Source organism: Terrapene carolina, unplaced genomic scaffold, assembly GCF_002925995.2.
Source record: "Terrapene carolina triunguis isolate 2854851 unplaced genomic scaffold, T_m_triunguis-2.0 Scaffold62, whole genome shotgun sequence".
NCBI classification, from domain to species: Eukaryota; Metazoa; Chordata; order Testudines; family Emydidae; genus Terrapene; species Terrapene triunguis.
The window spans coordinates 29,878,684-29,897,900 of record NW_020664413.1 but is presented as its reverse complement, the minus strand read 5'-3'; the positions used below and the strand labels follow the sequence as shown (position 1 = coordinate 29,897,900).

General features: G+C 40.3%; 1 protein-coding gene across 2 annotated transcripts in view; it reads left to right on the top strand.

The window, feature by feature from the left end:
* Positions 1-19,217, top strand: part of WDSUB1 (WD repeat, sterile alpha motif and U-box domain containing 1) — a 52,155-nt gene that overhangs the window by 29,090 nt on the left and 3,848 nt on the right. Inside the window, exons 9-10 of one of the 2 annotated variants that reach the window (XM_024219156.1) lie at positions 237-416; positions 18,984-19,124. In XM_024219156.1, the coding sequence (XP_024074924.1) occupies positions 237-416; positions 18,984-19,124 (321 nt within the window). Of the gene's footprint in view, positions 1-236; positions 806-18,983; positions 19,125-19,217 lie in introns of those variants that run through there. The other variant, XM_029910561.1, reaches the window with a different exon arrangement.

The window sequence follows — 19,217 nt, the reverse complement described above, 5'->3', positions numbered from 1 at the left end:
ACTTGTACGCAAATAATATGAGAAACAGAAAATACAAGTTAATTGCAAGCATAGTTGGCAATAGGAACAAAAAATTATTTGCTAATTAATATAGACAAAATAAGTCAGGAAATAAACATTCTAGCTCATAAAAGCTATGTTACAAAGGTATACCAAGAGCGACTTTCAATGCACAAGAACAGTTCTGTTTTTTTTATTTCTTATCTGAAATTTCCCTTTTCTACTTGTTTCCCAAGGAAGTAGACTGGAAGATGAACCTAAGATGTCTATTGAGAACTGGTCAGAGGAAGAGGTCTCAGTCTGGCTTTGTGCACAAGGTTTAAAAGACCTTGTTGGGATTTTCAAGATGAATAACATTGATGGCAAAGAGCTCCTGAGTCTTACAAAACACAGTCTGACTAACGACGTAAAAATTGGTAAGAATGTAAAGGCAAGTAAAATTGTAACCTTTGATAGGAATTTAGGAACTTTTAGAGTGGAAGAAGGTCAGAAATTCCATGTAGGTATATCCTCTCCTTTAAGTTTACAGTTATTCTGCCACTCTATTTTTTTTCCCTGTTAAATACAGTACATGGCCAAATACTATTGATACTCTGTTCATCCAAAAAACTTTTTTTTAAGTTTTCCCATCCCTAGAGACAACAAATGTACAACAATCTTGCATTGGCAGGGAGTGGACTAAGTTTCCTATTTTATAATTTTCAGCTCTGATATCTATGAGGTGGAAGAAAGTAATTTCAGTTTCTTTACACACATACATGTTGTGATAAATGAAGGGGGTGAGGGGTAGCTCCCTTTGATGGACACCCAGCCAGCCAGTTAGCTGTAAAATCCTTCTTGGTAGCTGTTCTCTACTTGCTTTACCTGCAAAGGGTTAAAAAGTCCCCCGGGTTTTAAAAAAATAAATAAAAAATGGGCACCTAACCAAAAGAGCCAATGGGAAGGCTAGAACTTTTTTAAATTGGGAAAGAAACTTTCCCTTTGTCTGTCCTTCTCCGAGAAGGAGATACGGAGCAGCAATGCTATAAAAGCAGGAATGCTGTGTAAGGCTTGAACCAGGTATAAAAATTCATCTTCCATACCTAGAAGAAATAATTGGAAAGGGCATGTTTAAATAGACTCGATTAGGTTTATTTCTTTATTTTGGCTTGTGGATCTCCTCTGTGCTAACCCCAGATGCTTTTGTTTTGCTTGTCACCTTTAAGCTGAACCTCAAGAGAGATATCTTGATGCTTAATTTTTGTAATTGTTTCTTTTTGTTTTTAATAAATTTTACCTTTTTTAAGAACAGGATTGAATTTTTGGTGTCCTAAGAGGTTTGTGCCTGTTATTTGATTAGCTGGTAGCAACAACTAATTTCCTTTGTTGTCTTTCTCAGCTCTTCCCTGGAGGGGGGATGAAAGGGCTTGAGGGTACCTCACAGGGAGGAATTCCCAAGTGCTCCTTCCTGGGCTCAAGGGGGTATTTTGCATTTGGGTGGTGGCAGCATTTACCAAGCCAAGGTCAGAGAAAAGCTGTAACCTTGGGAGTTTAATACAAGCCTGGAGTGGCCAGTATTAATTTTTTAAATCCTTGCGGGCTCCCACCTTCCGTACTCAGAGACAGAGTGGGGATTCGGCCTTGACACGTGTACACACTATAGTCAATGATTCTGGCTAATGTAAGCAGTGAACTGTTTTTTGTTGTGTTTTTCCTGTCAGTCTGGGGAATCTGTGTGTGTTTGAAACATGTAGAGGCCAGCAACTCTGGATTTAGTTGTGAATTTTTTTGGGTGGAAAATACTGTAATTGAAAGAAATATCATAAATAAAAATGTGCATTTTGCTAGATTTTTTTCTCTTAGCCATAGATGTTACATTAGTTTTTAAAGTTTGTTAGTAGGGATTAGAAGAAGCTTGCTTGGTACAAGTACTTTTTACAACTGTTAATCAAAAGGACACTTGGTATACAGTCCTACAGTTTTATGCCAATAAAGTTGGGAACTATATTGCAGAAGTCTGCCCAGAGGAAGTACCATACCATCAGGACTGGCCTGTGGATGTCTGGCGTGCCCGGTCAGCTGCTGAGTTGTGATTGGGGACAATAGCAGGGCAAGCGAGATCAGAAAGCTGGGAAGTCAGGGTTAGGGACTAGCAGGTCAGAGTGGAGCCAGGTCAGGATACCAGGAAGTCGGGTTTGGGTGCCAGGTTACAGACAACAATCCAATAGCGAAGTCAAGGACAGATCAGGGTCAGAGGCCGGAGTCCAGGGTCTGTCGCAAACAGGGTCTGGAGCAGAAATAAGCAGGCAGGCAGTCTCGTTATTGCTCAGACAGCTCCCTATCATGGCTTCCTAATTTATATACTGGTATTGGCCAGTCAGTGAGCTGGGAGTGGCCTCTGTTTAGGCCCTGTGGATGGTACTTCCTGCTGAGCCTAGCTTTGCAGGGTCCTCCTAAGCACACCTACTTCTAATGGCAATGCGGAGGCGTCAGCAGCCCAGAACCCCCGTGGTCTCCGATTCTAGCCCTGCAAGTTCTTACATACATATACTAATTGTGAGATGCCCCAGGGTACAATCTGGACTATTGAATCATTGTGCCCCCTTAACTCTCCAGTCTGGTGTGTCCTATGCCCCGCTTTGCAGTGTGAGCTGCCACTTGGCCCACTCACCCCCGCCTCTAGCATGCAAGTCACACCCAGACAACTACCAGAGCACTATGCTCAGCCACTCTTGAATTACATATAAGGCAATATCTGCATATCCCTCAGCCCCAGCCTTGCACGGCACCCCAGGAATGTGCGTCTTACACTGCTCAAGACCTCGTTCATCAGAGTAAGCTCATTAATTAGTTTGTCATTCCATCAAAGGATATGAATATGCACCAGCCTTTGTAACCGGAATAGATTCCCCAAACTTAAGTAAAAAACACACTGGCTTAGGCAAAACATTAAAATAAGTATATTAACACAGAAAAATAGATTTTAAGTGATAAGTGGTATAGAATTGGTTACAAAAGGAAATAAAAGGTAAAATTGCAGTCTAATTCCTCAACTTTATCAAGCTAAGTCAAGTTTGAAGTAACAGGTTTCTCTTACCCAATTGCCTACAGCTGTCTTTGCTAACTGGAAAGCTTTGCCAGTTAGGACCACTCCCCCTAGTCCAAATGTTTCTTTTTCTTCCTGATAATCTTGTTGCCTTTAGAATAGGTGGGGAAGGAGAGGTGGTCAGGGACCTGTGTTCCCCCTTTTAATATCTTGACCCTTTTTACTGGAAAAGTCATTGCTGCGTCATGGGGTCAGGCAGCTCCATGGTTTACGTACTCAAGCAACTGTCTTTCATGTGAATTATAAATCTCCTGTTAACAACTCCCCTGCTAGTGACTGGCCAGTGATGGTTGCTTTACACCTGGCTGGGTGTTGGTCATCCCTTTGTTGCCACTGAAGAGCCATTCTGTGGACATTGCCCAGACTCACCTTTCAGTAGCAAACATACAACAAAATTTCAGGACTTCATATACAGTGATGATATTTTAACAGGACAATGATGTTCAAAAGACCATAACTTTTCCAATGATACCCCACAAAGCATGCTTTGTGCAAATAGATCATAACCATATACAAGTGGTGAGTATGGGGGTACAGGGTATTATTTTGAGGTACACTGTGTTACACTAATAGACAAGGCCACAACAAATATTTTACAATGAGGTACTAGTATATGTCAAATCACAGGAGGCATTATTGCATGAACTGCCTCGTTGGGTTCTAGAAGTCAGTAGTTAGCTCTTGAAGTTCTGAGAGTAGGTATCCATAAAAGACCGTTCTCCCAAGGAAGACCATTTCTGAAAAGCAAAAGATAAAATCAATTTCTGTATAAATTTTATTAAACATTGGAGATGGCCTAAAACTGTGCTGTGGCACTCATCAGCTGAGATTAATCAGATAATGCTGACTATAGGGTTATGTGAAAATTGAAAGCTGTGGGACTGATGATAGTCTCCAGGAGGACTGACCCACTGTAAACATCACACTCTGTGGAAAGTATTAAGATTTGTAATGACACCATTGAGAACTAATTACAATCTACAAATAAGAAAATGAAATCTGATTTGGCAGAACCTGTGATAAGGATTGGTTATAGGATGCAGAGAAAAAACAATGTATTGATTCTAAATATTTGAGTTAGAATAATCAGGAATTGACCCTAACCACACAAAAAAAAAGGTCATTTTTTAATACTACAAGCACTGCACCCCAAAGAGAGCTGTTAAAACATGCAGGCACATATCTGAGCCACACGTTCAAGGTTGGTAAACCCAAATTTTGACAAGCGCAATGATTTTTCTTATTTGTTTGCAAATGTCTGTGATACTTTATGGCGCAAATACAACCCCAATCTCTGCAATAGTGGAGGTCCCCTTAACAGCAGAACCAGTGATACAAAGAGACATCTGGATAGTGGACATGGAGCCCGGCTCTATGAGAAGCTCTGTATGTGACAGTGCATGGAAGACATGGCCAGAAGATCTGCTGCTTCATGGATCTTTCTGTCTTCTCCTTACAGCAGGATGCGTTAGGATTGTGTGTTAGGGCTGAAGTAGCCTCCATGCAGTAGATTCAATTCCACTGCCATTCCAAGGAGATATTCAGTGTTCAAACCACTGGCCTGTGTTTCCCTGGGCTTGCACCCGTATGCCTCATTTTTTATTCCAGTGAGTACTTTGTGTTCAGAGTTTAATAAAAAGAGCATTAAAGGGACAGATTTTTACCTATGTATCCCGGGAGAGTTTGTGAACCCAAGCATTATGGCTGGAACACAAAGTGATCCTTCATGTCAATGTCCTTGAATTCCAGGCAATTCACAAAGCTTAATGTGCTTTTCTCCCTCATGGACTTGCCATACCACGGTCATCCAGACCAACAATACAACAGTGATGTAATAATAAAACAGACAAGAGAAGGGCACGGTCAGTCAGCTTTGTCAAGAAGGGATGAAACTTGGACTTTTGCATCAAGAAGGGCATTTCTCCCATTGCTGCGCACTGGCTATGTTGTTAGAACCAGCTGGCCAATCATCTCATTTGGAGATTTTTTCAAATCAGAAGTGGTCCCTGAAGAACAGTGTGCTCAAAATTTCTTTCGGGTCTGTGGTATTCCATCAATTGACCTATTTGCAAAAAAAGACAAGAAGAAATGCCATCAGTTCTGCTCCCAAGCAAGTCGCGGTCCAGGCTCATTAGCCAACGTTTTTCTCCTGAGGTGGGAACTGATCTCCCTATTCCGTCCCACAGGCAATCCTTAAGTTGATTTGCAAGACTACATCAAGATAATTCTTATAGGTCCAACTTGGTTGAGACAATGCTGGTTCTTGAATCAAGAGGCTGTGAACATCCAACTTCTGTGGCCTCTGCCTTTGCTTCCAGATCTACTGTCCCAGCAGCATGGATGGATGGATGTTGCATCTGGACCCAAACAGCCTGCACCTTTATGGCATCACTATTGAGTGGGCAGGGAAGCACTGCTCAGTGGCAGTTCAGGAGGTATTGCTTACCAGTAGAAAACGATCCACGTATTTAGCAAAGTGGAAACGATTTCCAATCTGGTCCACTCCATGGGGCATATCTCCATCAGAAGCTAAGATTCAAGGAATTTTATAGTACCTGTTGTATCTCAAATCCTCATGCCTCTAAGCTACCTGATAGTTCACTTAGCAGCGATCTCAGCAGTTCACCATCCCATTCAGAGATCCGTTTTTTCAAACCAGATGGTCTCTAGATTTTTAAAGGGGATTGTTTGACTTTCCCCTCGGTAAAGAACGCATTGCCACTTTGGGATCTTAGCACTGTATTAACTGCTTTAATGCCCCCTCTATTTGGGCCAGTGACCTCCTGTTCTTTGCCTCATCTGTGTCTGAAGTTATCCTTTCTTATTGCTATCACATCAGCCAGAAGAGTGGGTGAGCTGCAGGCTCTCATGGCAGGGTTTTTCAAATACAATGTTTTTCAAACAAAAGTAGCTTTGAAGCCACAACTGAAGTTCTTAATTAGGTGATATATGCTTTTCATTTGAACCTGACAATATACTTACTGTTTTTTGTTTTAGTTTTTCCCAAAACCGTCCTCACATGAGGACAAAACATCTACATACTTTGGATGCAATGAAAGCATTATCCTTTTATCTGAACCAAGACTAAGCCTTTCAGGCTGTCTCCTTAGCTATTTTGTTTCTTACGTTATCAGAATGAGTGGTCAAGCAGTAAACACAGACAATTTCTAGATAAATTAAGCCCTGTATTACCACAGCTGATGGGATAGTGAACGCTTTTCTTTCACACAGACTATTGGCCTGTTCAACAAGAGCTCAGGCTACTTTGATGGCTGTTCTGAAGGATGTTCTCATACTGGACGTTTGTAGGACTGACCCCTCATCCTTGGTGCATACCTTCACTCATTATGACACCATCACAACTGCACCAAAATATGGTGCAAATTTTGGGAAGGCTGTGTTGCAGTCACTATTTAAGTAGACTCCAAGCCCCACCTCCCAACGGTAGTACTTGTAAGTCACCTGAGTGGAATACGTGTGCAACCACTCAAAGAAGAAAAAAGTTACTTACCTGTATCATAACTGTTGTTCTTCGAGACGTTGTTGCACATGAGTATTCCATGACCCATCCTCCACCTGTTTTTCCATATTGTAGTGCAAAGGAACTGAGGGAGGTCAGGATGGCGCCACCAATATTTAGCCTTGGGAGAGTCCCTGGACAGGAGAATGTACTGCCCCGATGGGTACTTCTGCGGAAAACTCTCCAGCTTTGGTGTGCTGGGCACGTGCACACCGGAGTGAAATACACACGTGGAACAAATCTCTAAGATAACAGTTACAATACAGGTAAGTAGCTGTTTTTTATAGCATCATGGACCTCCAATGCCTGTCTGTTATCAGTGTTAACAGTGCTTGTGCTGTCAGAGAAGGCCAGAGAGGGGTAGCAGGTTGGGAGCTCCATCCCCAACTACTTTAAAAGTGTAGTAAAAACATTTTATTAAATTACTACCAAGAATTGGATGGGGACAGTAGGAGTCACTTCATCCACATCCTTGGGAAAGCAAATACTGTTTAGGACACCCATGCTTTGGGTGTCCCTAAACCGCCAACTGCCAGAAGCTGGGACTGGGCAATAGAGGATGAATTACTTGAAATTGCTCTGTTCTGTTCATTCCCTCTGAAACATCGGGCACTGGCCACTATCAGAATACAGGATACTGGGCTAGATGAACCACTGGTCTGACCCAGTATGGCCATTCTTATGCTCTTGTAATAGAGGTTAAATATTTAAGAACCATATATCCTCCAAGCTGACTGGGTGTTGCAGGAATTTCCATGTAGAGTGAAGTGTATCCTTTCTCCCCACAACAAGATCTGGAGCAGGGACACATTCCATCCTCATGAAGTCAGGCTGAGGAATGAGTGCCATGTCAGTGCAGCAGAATTAGCGTTAAGAGAGAGGAGTTGTCATTGCTGCTCAGAGTCTGACTAAAGAGCCATATGATAAGACCTTGAAACATTATTGATCGTAGCTGTGTGGTCCAACCATGATGGTAGATTTAGTGATAAATTTTATTTGACAACATAATTGACACTGAGGCTGGGTTGTTGGATCAGAAAGGAGAATTTGCTATTTCCTGGCAAACTTACATATACTATTCACTTATTGGAATGATGATTAAGGAAGAAAAATATTCTTATGAATTTTTCTCATAGTGTAACTAAGGGCATGTCTACACAGCAAGTTACTGCATAACAAGCCAGCACCAGCTTGCTGTGCAGAAAATCTCCTCTGTGAACATTGCTACAGCACACTGAAATGTGCAGTAATCTGTAATCCTCTGAAATACAGTAGTTTAAGATATACAATAGCTTAATTCTCTAAACTGCAGTATACTAAGGCCACCTTACTTATGAAGGAGATCACCCACATGGGGGTTTTGAGGCACTTTAATTTATGCCATTAACACCTTTTAGTTTATTTTCCTTTCCTTTCCCGAGAGTCCCTGTGTAAACAAGACCTGATTTTTCGGGTCTTTTCATGCCCAAAATGGCAACAGACAGCTTCTTTGCAGTACTTTTTGGGGGGGAAATTGTAGTCCCTATCTGCTACCTCACTCTTGGTTCTGCCTTCCTTTGGAATCGACTCTCTTCTCTCCAAGGTGCCCAACAGCAGTTGTCCACAAGCCAACAGTATACATCCAGTTCCAGTTATTTCAAAGGGGCACCATCAACTTGAAAATCACATTTCTGTGAGGGAGTGGTCTGCCTACCACAGTTAGTAACACCTAAGATTATTAAAGCTGAAAGAAGTCAGCAAAAAAAAATTAAAAATTCAGGATGTTTATTTTGTGCATTTGACAGCAATTTCTGTAGTCATCTTTTCTTTGCTGGAAAGACCCTTTGAACATCAACAAGGGAGTAGAAAAACATATTTTTTAAAGAAAGGAAATATCAGGATATCTGTTTAAACAGTGCTCTATCAGGAAATGGATATGAAAAAATTAGCCAATTTTAAAATCATTCAGGTTGATAGTATCCCTTTAAATAAGAGTCAGTGGCTTGATGTTCCAAAATGCTGTATGCTCACAAGTCCCATTGACATCACTTCTGAACATTAGGCCACAAATTCATTTGGCATAGGATAGAAAATAAAATTCATTCACAATTACTTATTTTTTTATTTTATCTAACCAGAATTACAATAAAAGTACCTCTTTTTTCTTATCTGCGATGGGCTCACAACTTGGATTGCAAAGTACGAAAGTGTTGCATAGATCGTAAATAAAGTTTCTCTCAGCCTAGAAGCTTTTAGGACTTCTCCCAGCCTGTCCAACTTACAGTTTAAGCATGTCTCTAGTATAATCTGCGTGTATCCTGTCTCAAGTTGGCTGGGTGTCTCCTTTTCCACTCCTTGGTATCCACTTCCCTTTGATCTGTAAATGCAGCATTTACCAGATTCAGATAACCAGTTGTGAAGGGGCCACATTGTCCTTTTAGCCCTTACACAGTAATTCAATGTGTTTATTCCTGCAGTTCAGCCATGGTTAATAATTGATATATAATATAGGTGTTTTTCCTTATATTGTTTTCTGTTAGTTTCTTACATCTTTAGTCTTTACTTGAGTACTGATTTGCATTTGATAAAAAGGGTTTCTTCGCTTCCCTGCAAAGGCATTTAATCGAAGAGAAGGCAACCAGCAGAGGTTCACATAACATTTCATTAGCCCCTCTGATTGTTTTTGACACCTCTTTGAAAGAGTGCTTCATTACCATGCAAATAGAACTAGCCTCTGTTCCCAGACTAATTGTCATCTAACATAATATAAAGAACACAGTGATACATTTCACAAGTTTTTGGACAGTAAGATACTGACCATCACAGACATGTTTTCTAGTAAAGTATAGGCTCATATTCAAACAAGATGCAGAAAATTTGCATTTTTTGCAAACATAGTTGCCTGTTCATTGCAGCTATATGATGAGGACAAGCTTAGAAAAAAGCAGGAATAAGCAGTATATTCTTCTCACATCACCAGCCCAGAATAGAAGAGCTGTTTCACCCAGTAGACAGGTCAATCAGAGTTCCTTATCTCTCTTCAGTTTTCCAAGAGTTTAGACAAGTTCTGCTTTGCCGAAAAAAGCAACATGGTGAATCTTGATGAAAAGTAGTATAAAAGGGCTTCAGATGACACACCCCCAGCACAACCAAGACTTTTCCCTGCATAGGACTTGGAATACCTCTTCAGAGAGGTGTTACAGGTATTGGAGCTCAAAACAGAGGAAATCTCATAGGTTCAGCCTCCTAGACTGTAGCATTTCTTGGCCAGTTGGTACAATTTGTGGATTGTTTTGAGATAACAGGTTTTGCATCCAGCTGAGATCAAGAATCCTTGATGATGTCTTCTATGCCTGAATGGTACATTATATCAACCAATAAAGGAGTTTCTGTATCTTGAGCATGAAAAATGAGCATCAAAAGTGCATATGTGGCATGAAAATTACTTGGTTTAAAAAAAAAAAAAAAGTCTTTTCATCCACCAGAGTTACCCATCTAGCCGGAGAACAGCAGCAAAGTGGACTGGCCCAGTCACCAGAATTTTCTCCTACAATAGTGGTTGTTGAACCCCAGGATTCTTCATTGTTTTCAAGACTTGGAGTTCTTTCAACATGGATCTGTTTGCAATGGGGAAGCAAGCTCAAGAAATGTTGCAGTCAGTTAAGGAAGTAAGGTCCTGGAAAACAGGGATTTTTCCATTCTGTGGATAGAACACTTGGAGTATACATGTCTTCCTCGATCCTTCATCGCTAAGGTGCCAGGAAAAGTGATAGAGGATGTAACGAGCGATTCTTTCCATGTTCCATGAGGACCAGAACATTTACCTTTTCTCCTTTTACCTGAATCCATCCTTGGACACAGTCAATCTTTGGCACATGCTAGACTTGGTCAGCATTTTATATTACTGACACCCAGGAATTTAGGTCAGTCAATAGGACAGAGCTGGTAGTGCCACCATATAGTTAGTTGTCTGACACTTCCAGTTATAAGAACCTGTTTTCAGTTTCATATTACTCTGCCAAACTTTAACCATTCAGGCTGAAATTTTCCATGCCAAGTTTCAGCAAAAATGGTTCAGCCATTTCCAAGAAATGCAATTAAGGAAAAATACTTTGCCCATGTTAAAATATTTCTCATAACCATTCCATTTAGAAACTCTAGCACAGGGATTCTCAAACTGGGGGTTGAGACTCCTCAGGGGGTCGCAAGGTTATTACAGCCTCCACACCAAATCCTGCTTTGCCTCCAGCATGTATAATGGTGTTATAAATTAAAAACACTTTTTTATATATTTAAGGGGGGTCGCACTCAGAGACTTGCTGTGTGAAAGGGGTCACCAGTACAAAAGTTTGAGAACCACTGTTCTAGCTTCATGCTTTGAAGCAATGACTTGAAATTGGGCAGGAGGGTTGATTTGTTTCAGGAATATGCCTATGGGTGATCCCATGAAAAATTGCCCAAATTTGGCCAAGTTATCTCAAAAAATCAATTTGCATATGCTCAGCAGAAACTTGTTAGTGCATGGCAGGTAAATTCTATAAAAATTTCATCAGCACTGAGCATGCTGCAGCCCATGATTTCAGGGGTCTGAGCTGGACTTTTCTTGCAGTTGCTGCTTCCAGTTACTGTGGGCTGCTGTGGCACTGTGGATCTGAGTTGTCTCTCCTGAGCTCTCAATCATAGAATCATAGAATATCAGGGTTGGAAGGGACCTCAGGAGGTCATCTAGTCCAACCCCCTGCTCAAAGCAGGACTAATCCCCAGACAGATTTTTGCCCCAAATCCCTAAATGGCCCCCTCAAGGATTGAACTCACAACCCTGAGTTTAGCAGGCCCCAATGCTCCATTGCTGGTTCCCAGACAGTGTAGAGGAGGAATGTCCCCTCTGCATTTGGGTTGGGTAAGAGCTGACCCTGGAAGGGATGGGGATGAAGAGAGTATATTGAGATAAGGAACCAGCAATGAAACTTGGACTGGGTAAGCAAGGAGTTTTGGGGGGCATTGGGAGACAGGATGAGAGGGAGACTGTGACATGGTGCCAGAGTTGAGAATTGAGATGAGGAGCCTGGGGAGAGAGTTTAGAATGAGAAACGGGTGTGGAGGGAAAGTGAAGTCAGGGAGCCCATAGAGGAAGAGTGGTATGAGGAGCTGGGGTGAGGGTGGGTGGGTGGGTAGTTAGGTTGGTAGACTGGGATTAGTTAAGCAACGAGAGAGGGACTAGACCAAAGAGCTGTGGGGCAGGAGTGGGGAGGAGACGGGACTGGCACACAGGATGGGGGGCAGAAGGGGGTCAGGTTTGAGGTGAATGGGGGCCGAAAGGTCTATAGCCTCTAGAGCACATGCCTTTCAGAACCTGGAATGGAAAGCAAGATTCCTCAGTCTCAACATTCATCTGCTGTTAGCAAGTATCTGTGAAACTCATTGCAAAGTATGTATCTCATTCCTCTCTACTGCTGGTCCATTTAGACAAAGACAGCCTACTACTGCTATCAGTTATTCCACTACGGCTCATGGGAGTATGTCATCACATGATGGAATTTGTTTTTTCAGTTTACTTTTTTTTTAAAACTAGGAAAATTACATCAAAAAACATATGTCCTATGGAAAGAAATAGTTTGTGACAATATAATCATAGACTAATGTAATGCAAATACATAAGGAGACCAAATGAAGGTTGCACAGACAAACTTAATTCTGGCATTTTCTAATTTTTGAGTGCTCGACTTTGCAACCTTAATGTTCTTTTAATGTAGTTTTTGATTCATAAATAAAATGAAGGAAGTTTACATTGTAAATGAAGTGTCTATAGCAACTAAGTCTTTTGGAACTCACTCAGCTGGAGGCATAGTGATTTAATGACCTAAGGATAATTTAGGATAAAATTTGGTTACAGAGACTTTAACAGCTCTCTCTGACTTCTTCAGCTTGAGCCCCGGGGTGGGCGGGACTCAGGCTTCGGTATCAGCCTGGCCATGACCATACCCTCATTTTGTACATTTTCCCGCCTGTTCTGTGAATTTTGCTTAATTTTACTGTGGCAAAATCATCTCCATAATAATCATCCTTCTGTCTCCGTCATACGTTTATCAGGCTCTGTAGACTAGATTTTAGTGCCTCCTTGAATGTGGGTAGCTCAATAAGTTTTGATTGGAGCTTAACTAGGAGAGGGCTTTTGAGGAGGCAACTGGGATGACATCATCCTGCTTGACAGGAATTTAGGAAAACCTGTCAGTGTGTTCTAGATTGGGCAAAGATGGTTATAAAAAAATCTGATTTACAGGTATGGAAGTAAAAAAAAAAAAAAAAAAAAAAAAAAAAATTACGATGTTTTGCTTTGCTTTCCTTTGTTGTTTTTTCTCAGTCAATTCCCAATTCACCTTCAGGCTTATTGCAATATTAACATGCAAAAGACCCTCTAAGAATAAGCAGGAATTTATTATCATATTTCCATCCTTGTGTTACATGTCATATAAACCTTATTAAAGAAATGTGGGGCAATTTTGCTTCTAATTTTTCTTACTCTCTGAAATCTGCTGTCATTTCTGATTAAAATGACTCCCACAACAGTGTGACTGAGTTTGAATCCTCTAGCATACATTGTCTGAGACAGTTGATTAATTGTACAGTAAAGCAGGAAGCACTGGTGTGTTAAAAGCATGTTGGCAGATCATGATAGTTTTGCATGACAGTCTACAGATAAAGTACAGTGGTTAGACTGAACAGTTTGCATAGCAAACCTTTACTCCAGTAACAAAGATTGAAAATTATATCAGGCTAAGAACTATCATTTGCTATATTCAGTACTCTCCCATTGCTGGAAACCCAGTGACAGATTCAATACCAGCTTCAAACCAACAGGCAAAAAAAGGAAAGCTTTATGCTATTGCTAAATTGGGAGTCTCCTGGCATCTAGGATTCATTTCCAGCACTGACAGGCCATAAGGTTATAACCTGATGGGTTATAGGACTGTAAAATCAAGTAATTCTGATTACCATCTTGCATTTTTTCTTTACAGTTAGGTTGGAATTGAATGGCTGCTATCTCAACAAACACCAGAGCTACCGATTGATTCACAGCCCCAGTATATCCTTTCTAAATTGGGAACAATAGTTCTTAATGGGGATTGCTCATAGGGTAATATATGATGTGACAGGGATGGCTCACTTGATGATTACCTGTTCTGTTCATTCCCTCTGGGGTACCTGGCATTGGCCACTGTCAGAAGACAGGCTACTGGGCTAAATGGACCTTTGGTCTGACCCAGTATGGCCATTCTTATGTTCTTACGTTAATCAGTTAATGTTTGTAATGCACTATTGTATTGCTCTAAAAATTCCCAGAATACACACACTGTAGTCCTGTGTCTGGAGGCTAGTCATCCCCTTAAGTCTCCAGCATTGTTAGAGAACTGTCCCTTGAAAAATATCCCACTGTTTGGCAGTTATGCGTGGACCCAGACTCAAACAGATGGGCTCCACTTCTGCAGCAGGAGGCTGGTGATGACTTAAAATTCCCACATACCATCTTTATATAAAAGGAGTCAATTAAATCTAGGGATCCCTGAAAAAAAATTTAATCAACCGTTCCCAAAAGTCTAAGGCCCTCCCTTTTTCATAGTGGTGAATAGCAGTTATTTATGGGGGTGGGGGAGAGAGATTTTTGTGGGGAGGGTTAGATTTTGCAGTTGCATCCAGTGAGCTGTTCTACTTTCCGTCTTAGTAGAGCAAGCAGTATATGAACCAGGCAGAGAATTTGCAGTAATGTATTCATGTAATTTAGAAATCCCAATTGCAGGCACTAATTATGTGTCAAAGTTTGTAACTGTGCTTCACTAGAAAAGGACAACTATGACTAAACGAATATACATTTTGATCATACATTTATGAAAAAAGAGTTAATTGTCTGAATTGTGCTTAATTTTTCATATAAAGTGGTGTTTCGTCTGTGGAAGGAGGCTGCATGTATACTGTCAGAATTATTTTCCTTGTGGGTACTACTTTTCTTTGGTTTAAATCAAATATATATTTGATACTCTTGGTTCATTCACTAAGATTTCTACATGAAGCCTGTTTTGTTCTGGTAGTGGGACTAAGTATATGCAATTTTAATGTAGTACTTTATGTAGTATAACAACAATACTGCAGTTCTGTGCTAGTTTGCAAAGACCCGGATCACTATATTAGTTTTCTTTCCTTCTAAATCAGAAGGAGAATAAACTGACTCTCAGCCAAACATGAAAATAAATACAATTGTTTCTACTTTCCTGTATTATCTCTTTTATAAGTAATGCTTGGTTCCTTTTATTTAGCATTCAGTAGTATAGGTTGACTCCCATCTCAAACTGGCCCAGGATGCCATCGCCCATTTGTAAAATGTTCAAATAGGTTCCTTTGTGCTTTCTTCCATGCTGCCCCTTGCGCTTGGGAGAAGCTCTCCATAAATATCAGCAAAATGTACTCAATATCCTCTGTCAAAACAATGCTTAGGCCGCTGGTGTGCTGAAACCATTGCCTGTCATGCTTGCCATTATTCTCATTGTTTCCTTGTACTTCCCTGACAGACTATATCCATCCGTTGTCTCTTGTCTTATATTTAGATTGTAAGCTCTTCAGAGCAGGGACTGTCTTTTTGTTCTGTTTGTACAGTACCTAGCACAATGGGTCCTAGTTCATGACTGGGGCTCCTAGGCTTTACAATAGTACTACTACTGCTAATAGAAAATCTTAGGTGTTAATGAAATACATCATATGAATCGCTGTATACATACTCAATATGAATCTCTATAAAAAGAGTTAACCATGGGTGGGGAGAGGGCTAGTTTTAAGAACCCCATACAGTGACTCTACCTGCATGGTTATTAAAGGGATTAAGCTCTCTTTTTTTGTCCAAGGAGAGGCCAGCAGAAGAGGTGGCACTGTCTGTGGTTCTTTTGTGTTGAAGAGCTGCTGCACAAAAGGAAAGCTAATGCCTAAGTCCACCTAACTTATCACATGCGCTTCAGGGCAGATGACTTCAGCTAAGGGTTTCCCAGGTATATAGGTGCCTAATAAGATTTTCTAAAGCGCCTAACTCCCAGCCATGAAAATCAGTCTGTAAGTGTCTGTCTGTTTTGAAAATGAGATTTAGGCACCTAAGTCACATTAAGTGCTTTTGAAAATTTTACCCTTTATGATGTAAGATCACATGGGAGAGGCCTCCTTCTCTTGTCCTAAGCTGAATAAACCTTGGGATGGGTCCCATACAATTATTACACAAATAAATGATGTGGAATATAGAATTTAGTTGTATCCCAGGACAAAGACCAATGTTATCCATAGAGATCATCTAAGGGAGACAGAATATCATCATGGCCAACCCCAGAAACTGAGAGCACAGCTGTGGAAACTGAGACTGAAAAAGTTGTGACTAACGCTGTCAAGTAATTTAAAAAAATTAATCGCGCGATTAATCGCACTGTTAAACAATAATAGAATACCATTTATTTAAATATTTTTGGATGTTTTTCTACATTTTCAAATATATTGATTTCAATTACAACACAATACAAAGTGTACAGTGCTCCCTTTTTATTTATTTTTCATTACAAATATTTGCACTGTAAAAAATAAAAGAAATAGCATTTTTCAATTCACCTTATACAAATACTGTAGTGCAATCTCTTTATCATGAAAGTTGAACTTACAAATGTAAAATTATGTAAAAAATAAAAAAAACTGCATTCAAAAATAGAACAATGTAGGCTGTAAAGTTTTACAAGTCCACTCAGTCCTATTTCTTGTTCAGCCAATTGGTCAGACAAACAAATTTGTTGACATTTGCAGGAGATAATGCTGCCCACTTCTTGTTCACAGTGTCACCTGAAAGTGAGAACAGGTGTTCGCATGGCACTATTGTAGCCAGTGTCGCAAGATATTTACATGCCAGATGCGCTAAAGATTCATATGTCCCTTCATGCTTCAGTCACCATTCCAGAGGACATGCGTTCATGCTGATGATGGGTTCTGCTCAATAACCATCCAAAGCAGTGCGGACCGATGCATGTTCATTTTCATTATCTGAGTCAAATGCCACCAGCAGAAGGTTGATTTTCTTTTTTCTTAGTTTGGGTTCTGTAGTTTCCGCATCTGAGTGTTGCTCTTTTAAGACTTCTGAAAGCAAGCTCCACACCTCATCCCTCTCAGATTTTGGAAGGCACTTCAGATTCTTAAATCTTGGGTTGAGTGCTGTAGCTATCTTTAGAAATCTCACATTGGTACCTTCTTTGCGTTTTGTCAGATCTGCTGTGAAAGTGTTCTTAAAATGAACATGTGCTGAGTCATCATCCGAGATTACCATAACGTGAAATATATGACAGAATGCAGGTAAAATAGAGCTGGAGACATAAAATTCTCCCCCAAGGAGTTCAGTCACAAATTTAATTAACGCATATTTTTTTTAACGAGTGTCATCAGCATGGAAGCATGTCCTCTGGAATGGTGGCCAAAGCATGATGGGGCATACGAATGTTTAGCATATCTGGCACGTAAATACCTTGCAGTGCCGGCTACAAAAGTCCCATGCAAACTCCTGTTCTCACTTTCTGGTGACATTTTAAATAAGAAGTGGGCAGCACTATCTCCTGTAAAGGTAAACAAACTTGTTTGCCTTAGCGATTGGCTGAATGAGAAGTAGAACTGAGTGGACTTGTAGGCTCTAAAGTTTTGCCTTGTTTTATTTTTGAATGCAGTTGTGTTAAAAACAAAATCTACATTTGTAAGTTGCACTTTCATGATAAAGAGATTACACTACAGTACCTGTATGAGGTGAATTGAAAAATACTGTTTCTTTTGTTTATCATTTTTACAATGCAAATACTTGTAATCAAAAATAATATAAAGTGAGCAATGTACACTTTGTATTCGGTGTTGTAATTGAAATCAATATATTTGAAAATGTAGAAAAACATCCAAAATTTTATAACAAATTTTAATTGGTATTAATTTTTTTAATCACGATTAATTTTTTTAAGTTAATTGCGTGAGTTAACTGCAATTAATTCACAGCCCTAGTTTTGACAGTAACAGATATCATCTTAGACCAGGAGGAGCAAGGTTGGTCATACTGCTTCACCTAGCAGACGCCACAGCGGCAAATCACACATGGCAGGAGTCAAAGTGGCCACTCTGTTTCCTGAGAGGAAATGATTAAAGGAGAAAAAGTCTTTATAAAGGCCTGAATGGGAATAAAGTGGATTTTGGAAATGACAGTATGTGAAATCCTGAGAAGAAAATGCTGTATTTATGCAACAGTACTTAAACCTAGAGTATTTAATTAATTTGTCTTGTTCTGATTTGGGGGATATCCCGTTTTGGTGCCGTTGCAGATGTCTGTGAATTCTGACAGAAAGGCAAAAAGATGAAACAACCTGAAAACGAGGCTATTATAGCAAATCTGTTAATTATATGTATGTATTAAACTCCATAGAAACAGTTGAGGGTCTAGTTTAAAGGACTCCTCCAACAGTAATCACGCAGATGGTCATTAAGGGAATCTTATAAGAGACAAGCACTCCTTTATTCTGACAGGGACTAGCAAAGAGCCAGCTCCCGTCAAACTGTCAGAGGTTCCTTCCTGTTGCAAAGCAGCTGCATAAAGGGGGATGGGATTAACCCTACCCAGGCTCACCTAATTCGTCAAAGGGTATGTCTACACTGCATCTGGGAGCAAACTTCCCAGCCCAAGTAGACAGACTTGCACTAGCCTCAGCTCAAGCTAGTTCACTAAAAATAGCACTGTGGATCTTGCAGCTCCAGTGAATATACAGGATAGCTCAGATCCAGAGGGTTCGCTGGGTTTGAGAACCTGAGCCACAATGTCCACACTGCTGTTTTTAGTGCACTAGCTCAAACCGAGCTAGTGCAAGTCTGTCTACCCTGGCAGTGCTCCTAGCTGCAGTGTAGACATAGCCGTAATGCAGTCCAGTGCGTGACTTCAGCCATGGGCTTGTCTACACTAGAATCATGTTAAACATGTTAACTCATGCTATGTTAAACATGATGTAGCACTTTAGACTGTCATGTTTAACATCAGCCGTCAGTTGATCAAGGTTAACCCGATACTCTGTCTAGATTAGGAAAGTAGGTGACGTTTTAAAATACTCTGGGAAACAAGTTTTGTTCAATCTATTTTTGAACACTACGTGGTATATAATGTAGATAGCCTTTTTTGCCTTAAAAAACCTGTTAATTGGTCTCTGTCAACCATGAGGAAAAAGTTAGAAACGATGTATTTACAGAGCTCCTGAAATGTCTTCCAGTTTGCACCAGAAGCAATCTCTCTGCCTGATAATGTGTTTGTGTTTCAGAGGTTAATGTTCTTGAAATATGTTCCAAGGATTCTAATCTACCATCCCTTTTCAGAATCTCTAGGTTTACGCAGTAAAGTCTTCCGGAAGATTGAGGAGCTGAGGAGCAATGTGGATTCTGTTTCTCTTGGTATTCCTGATGAATTCTTATGTCCTATAACTAGGGAGCTTATGAAGGAGCCTGTCATTGCAGCAGGTATGTCTATGAGCTACTTCAAGTTTATTAAATTAAATTGTTCAGGTGTAAAGATGAATACTGGGGAACTATTAATCAATATACACCTCTACC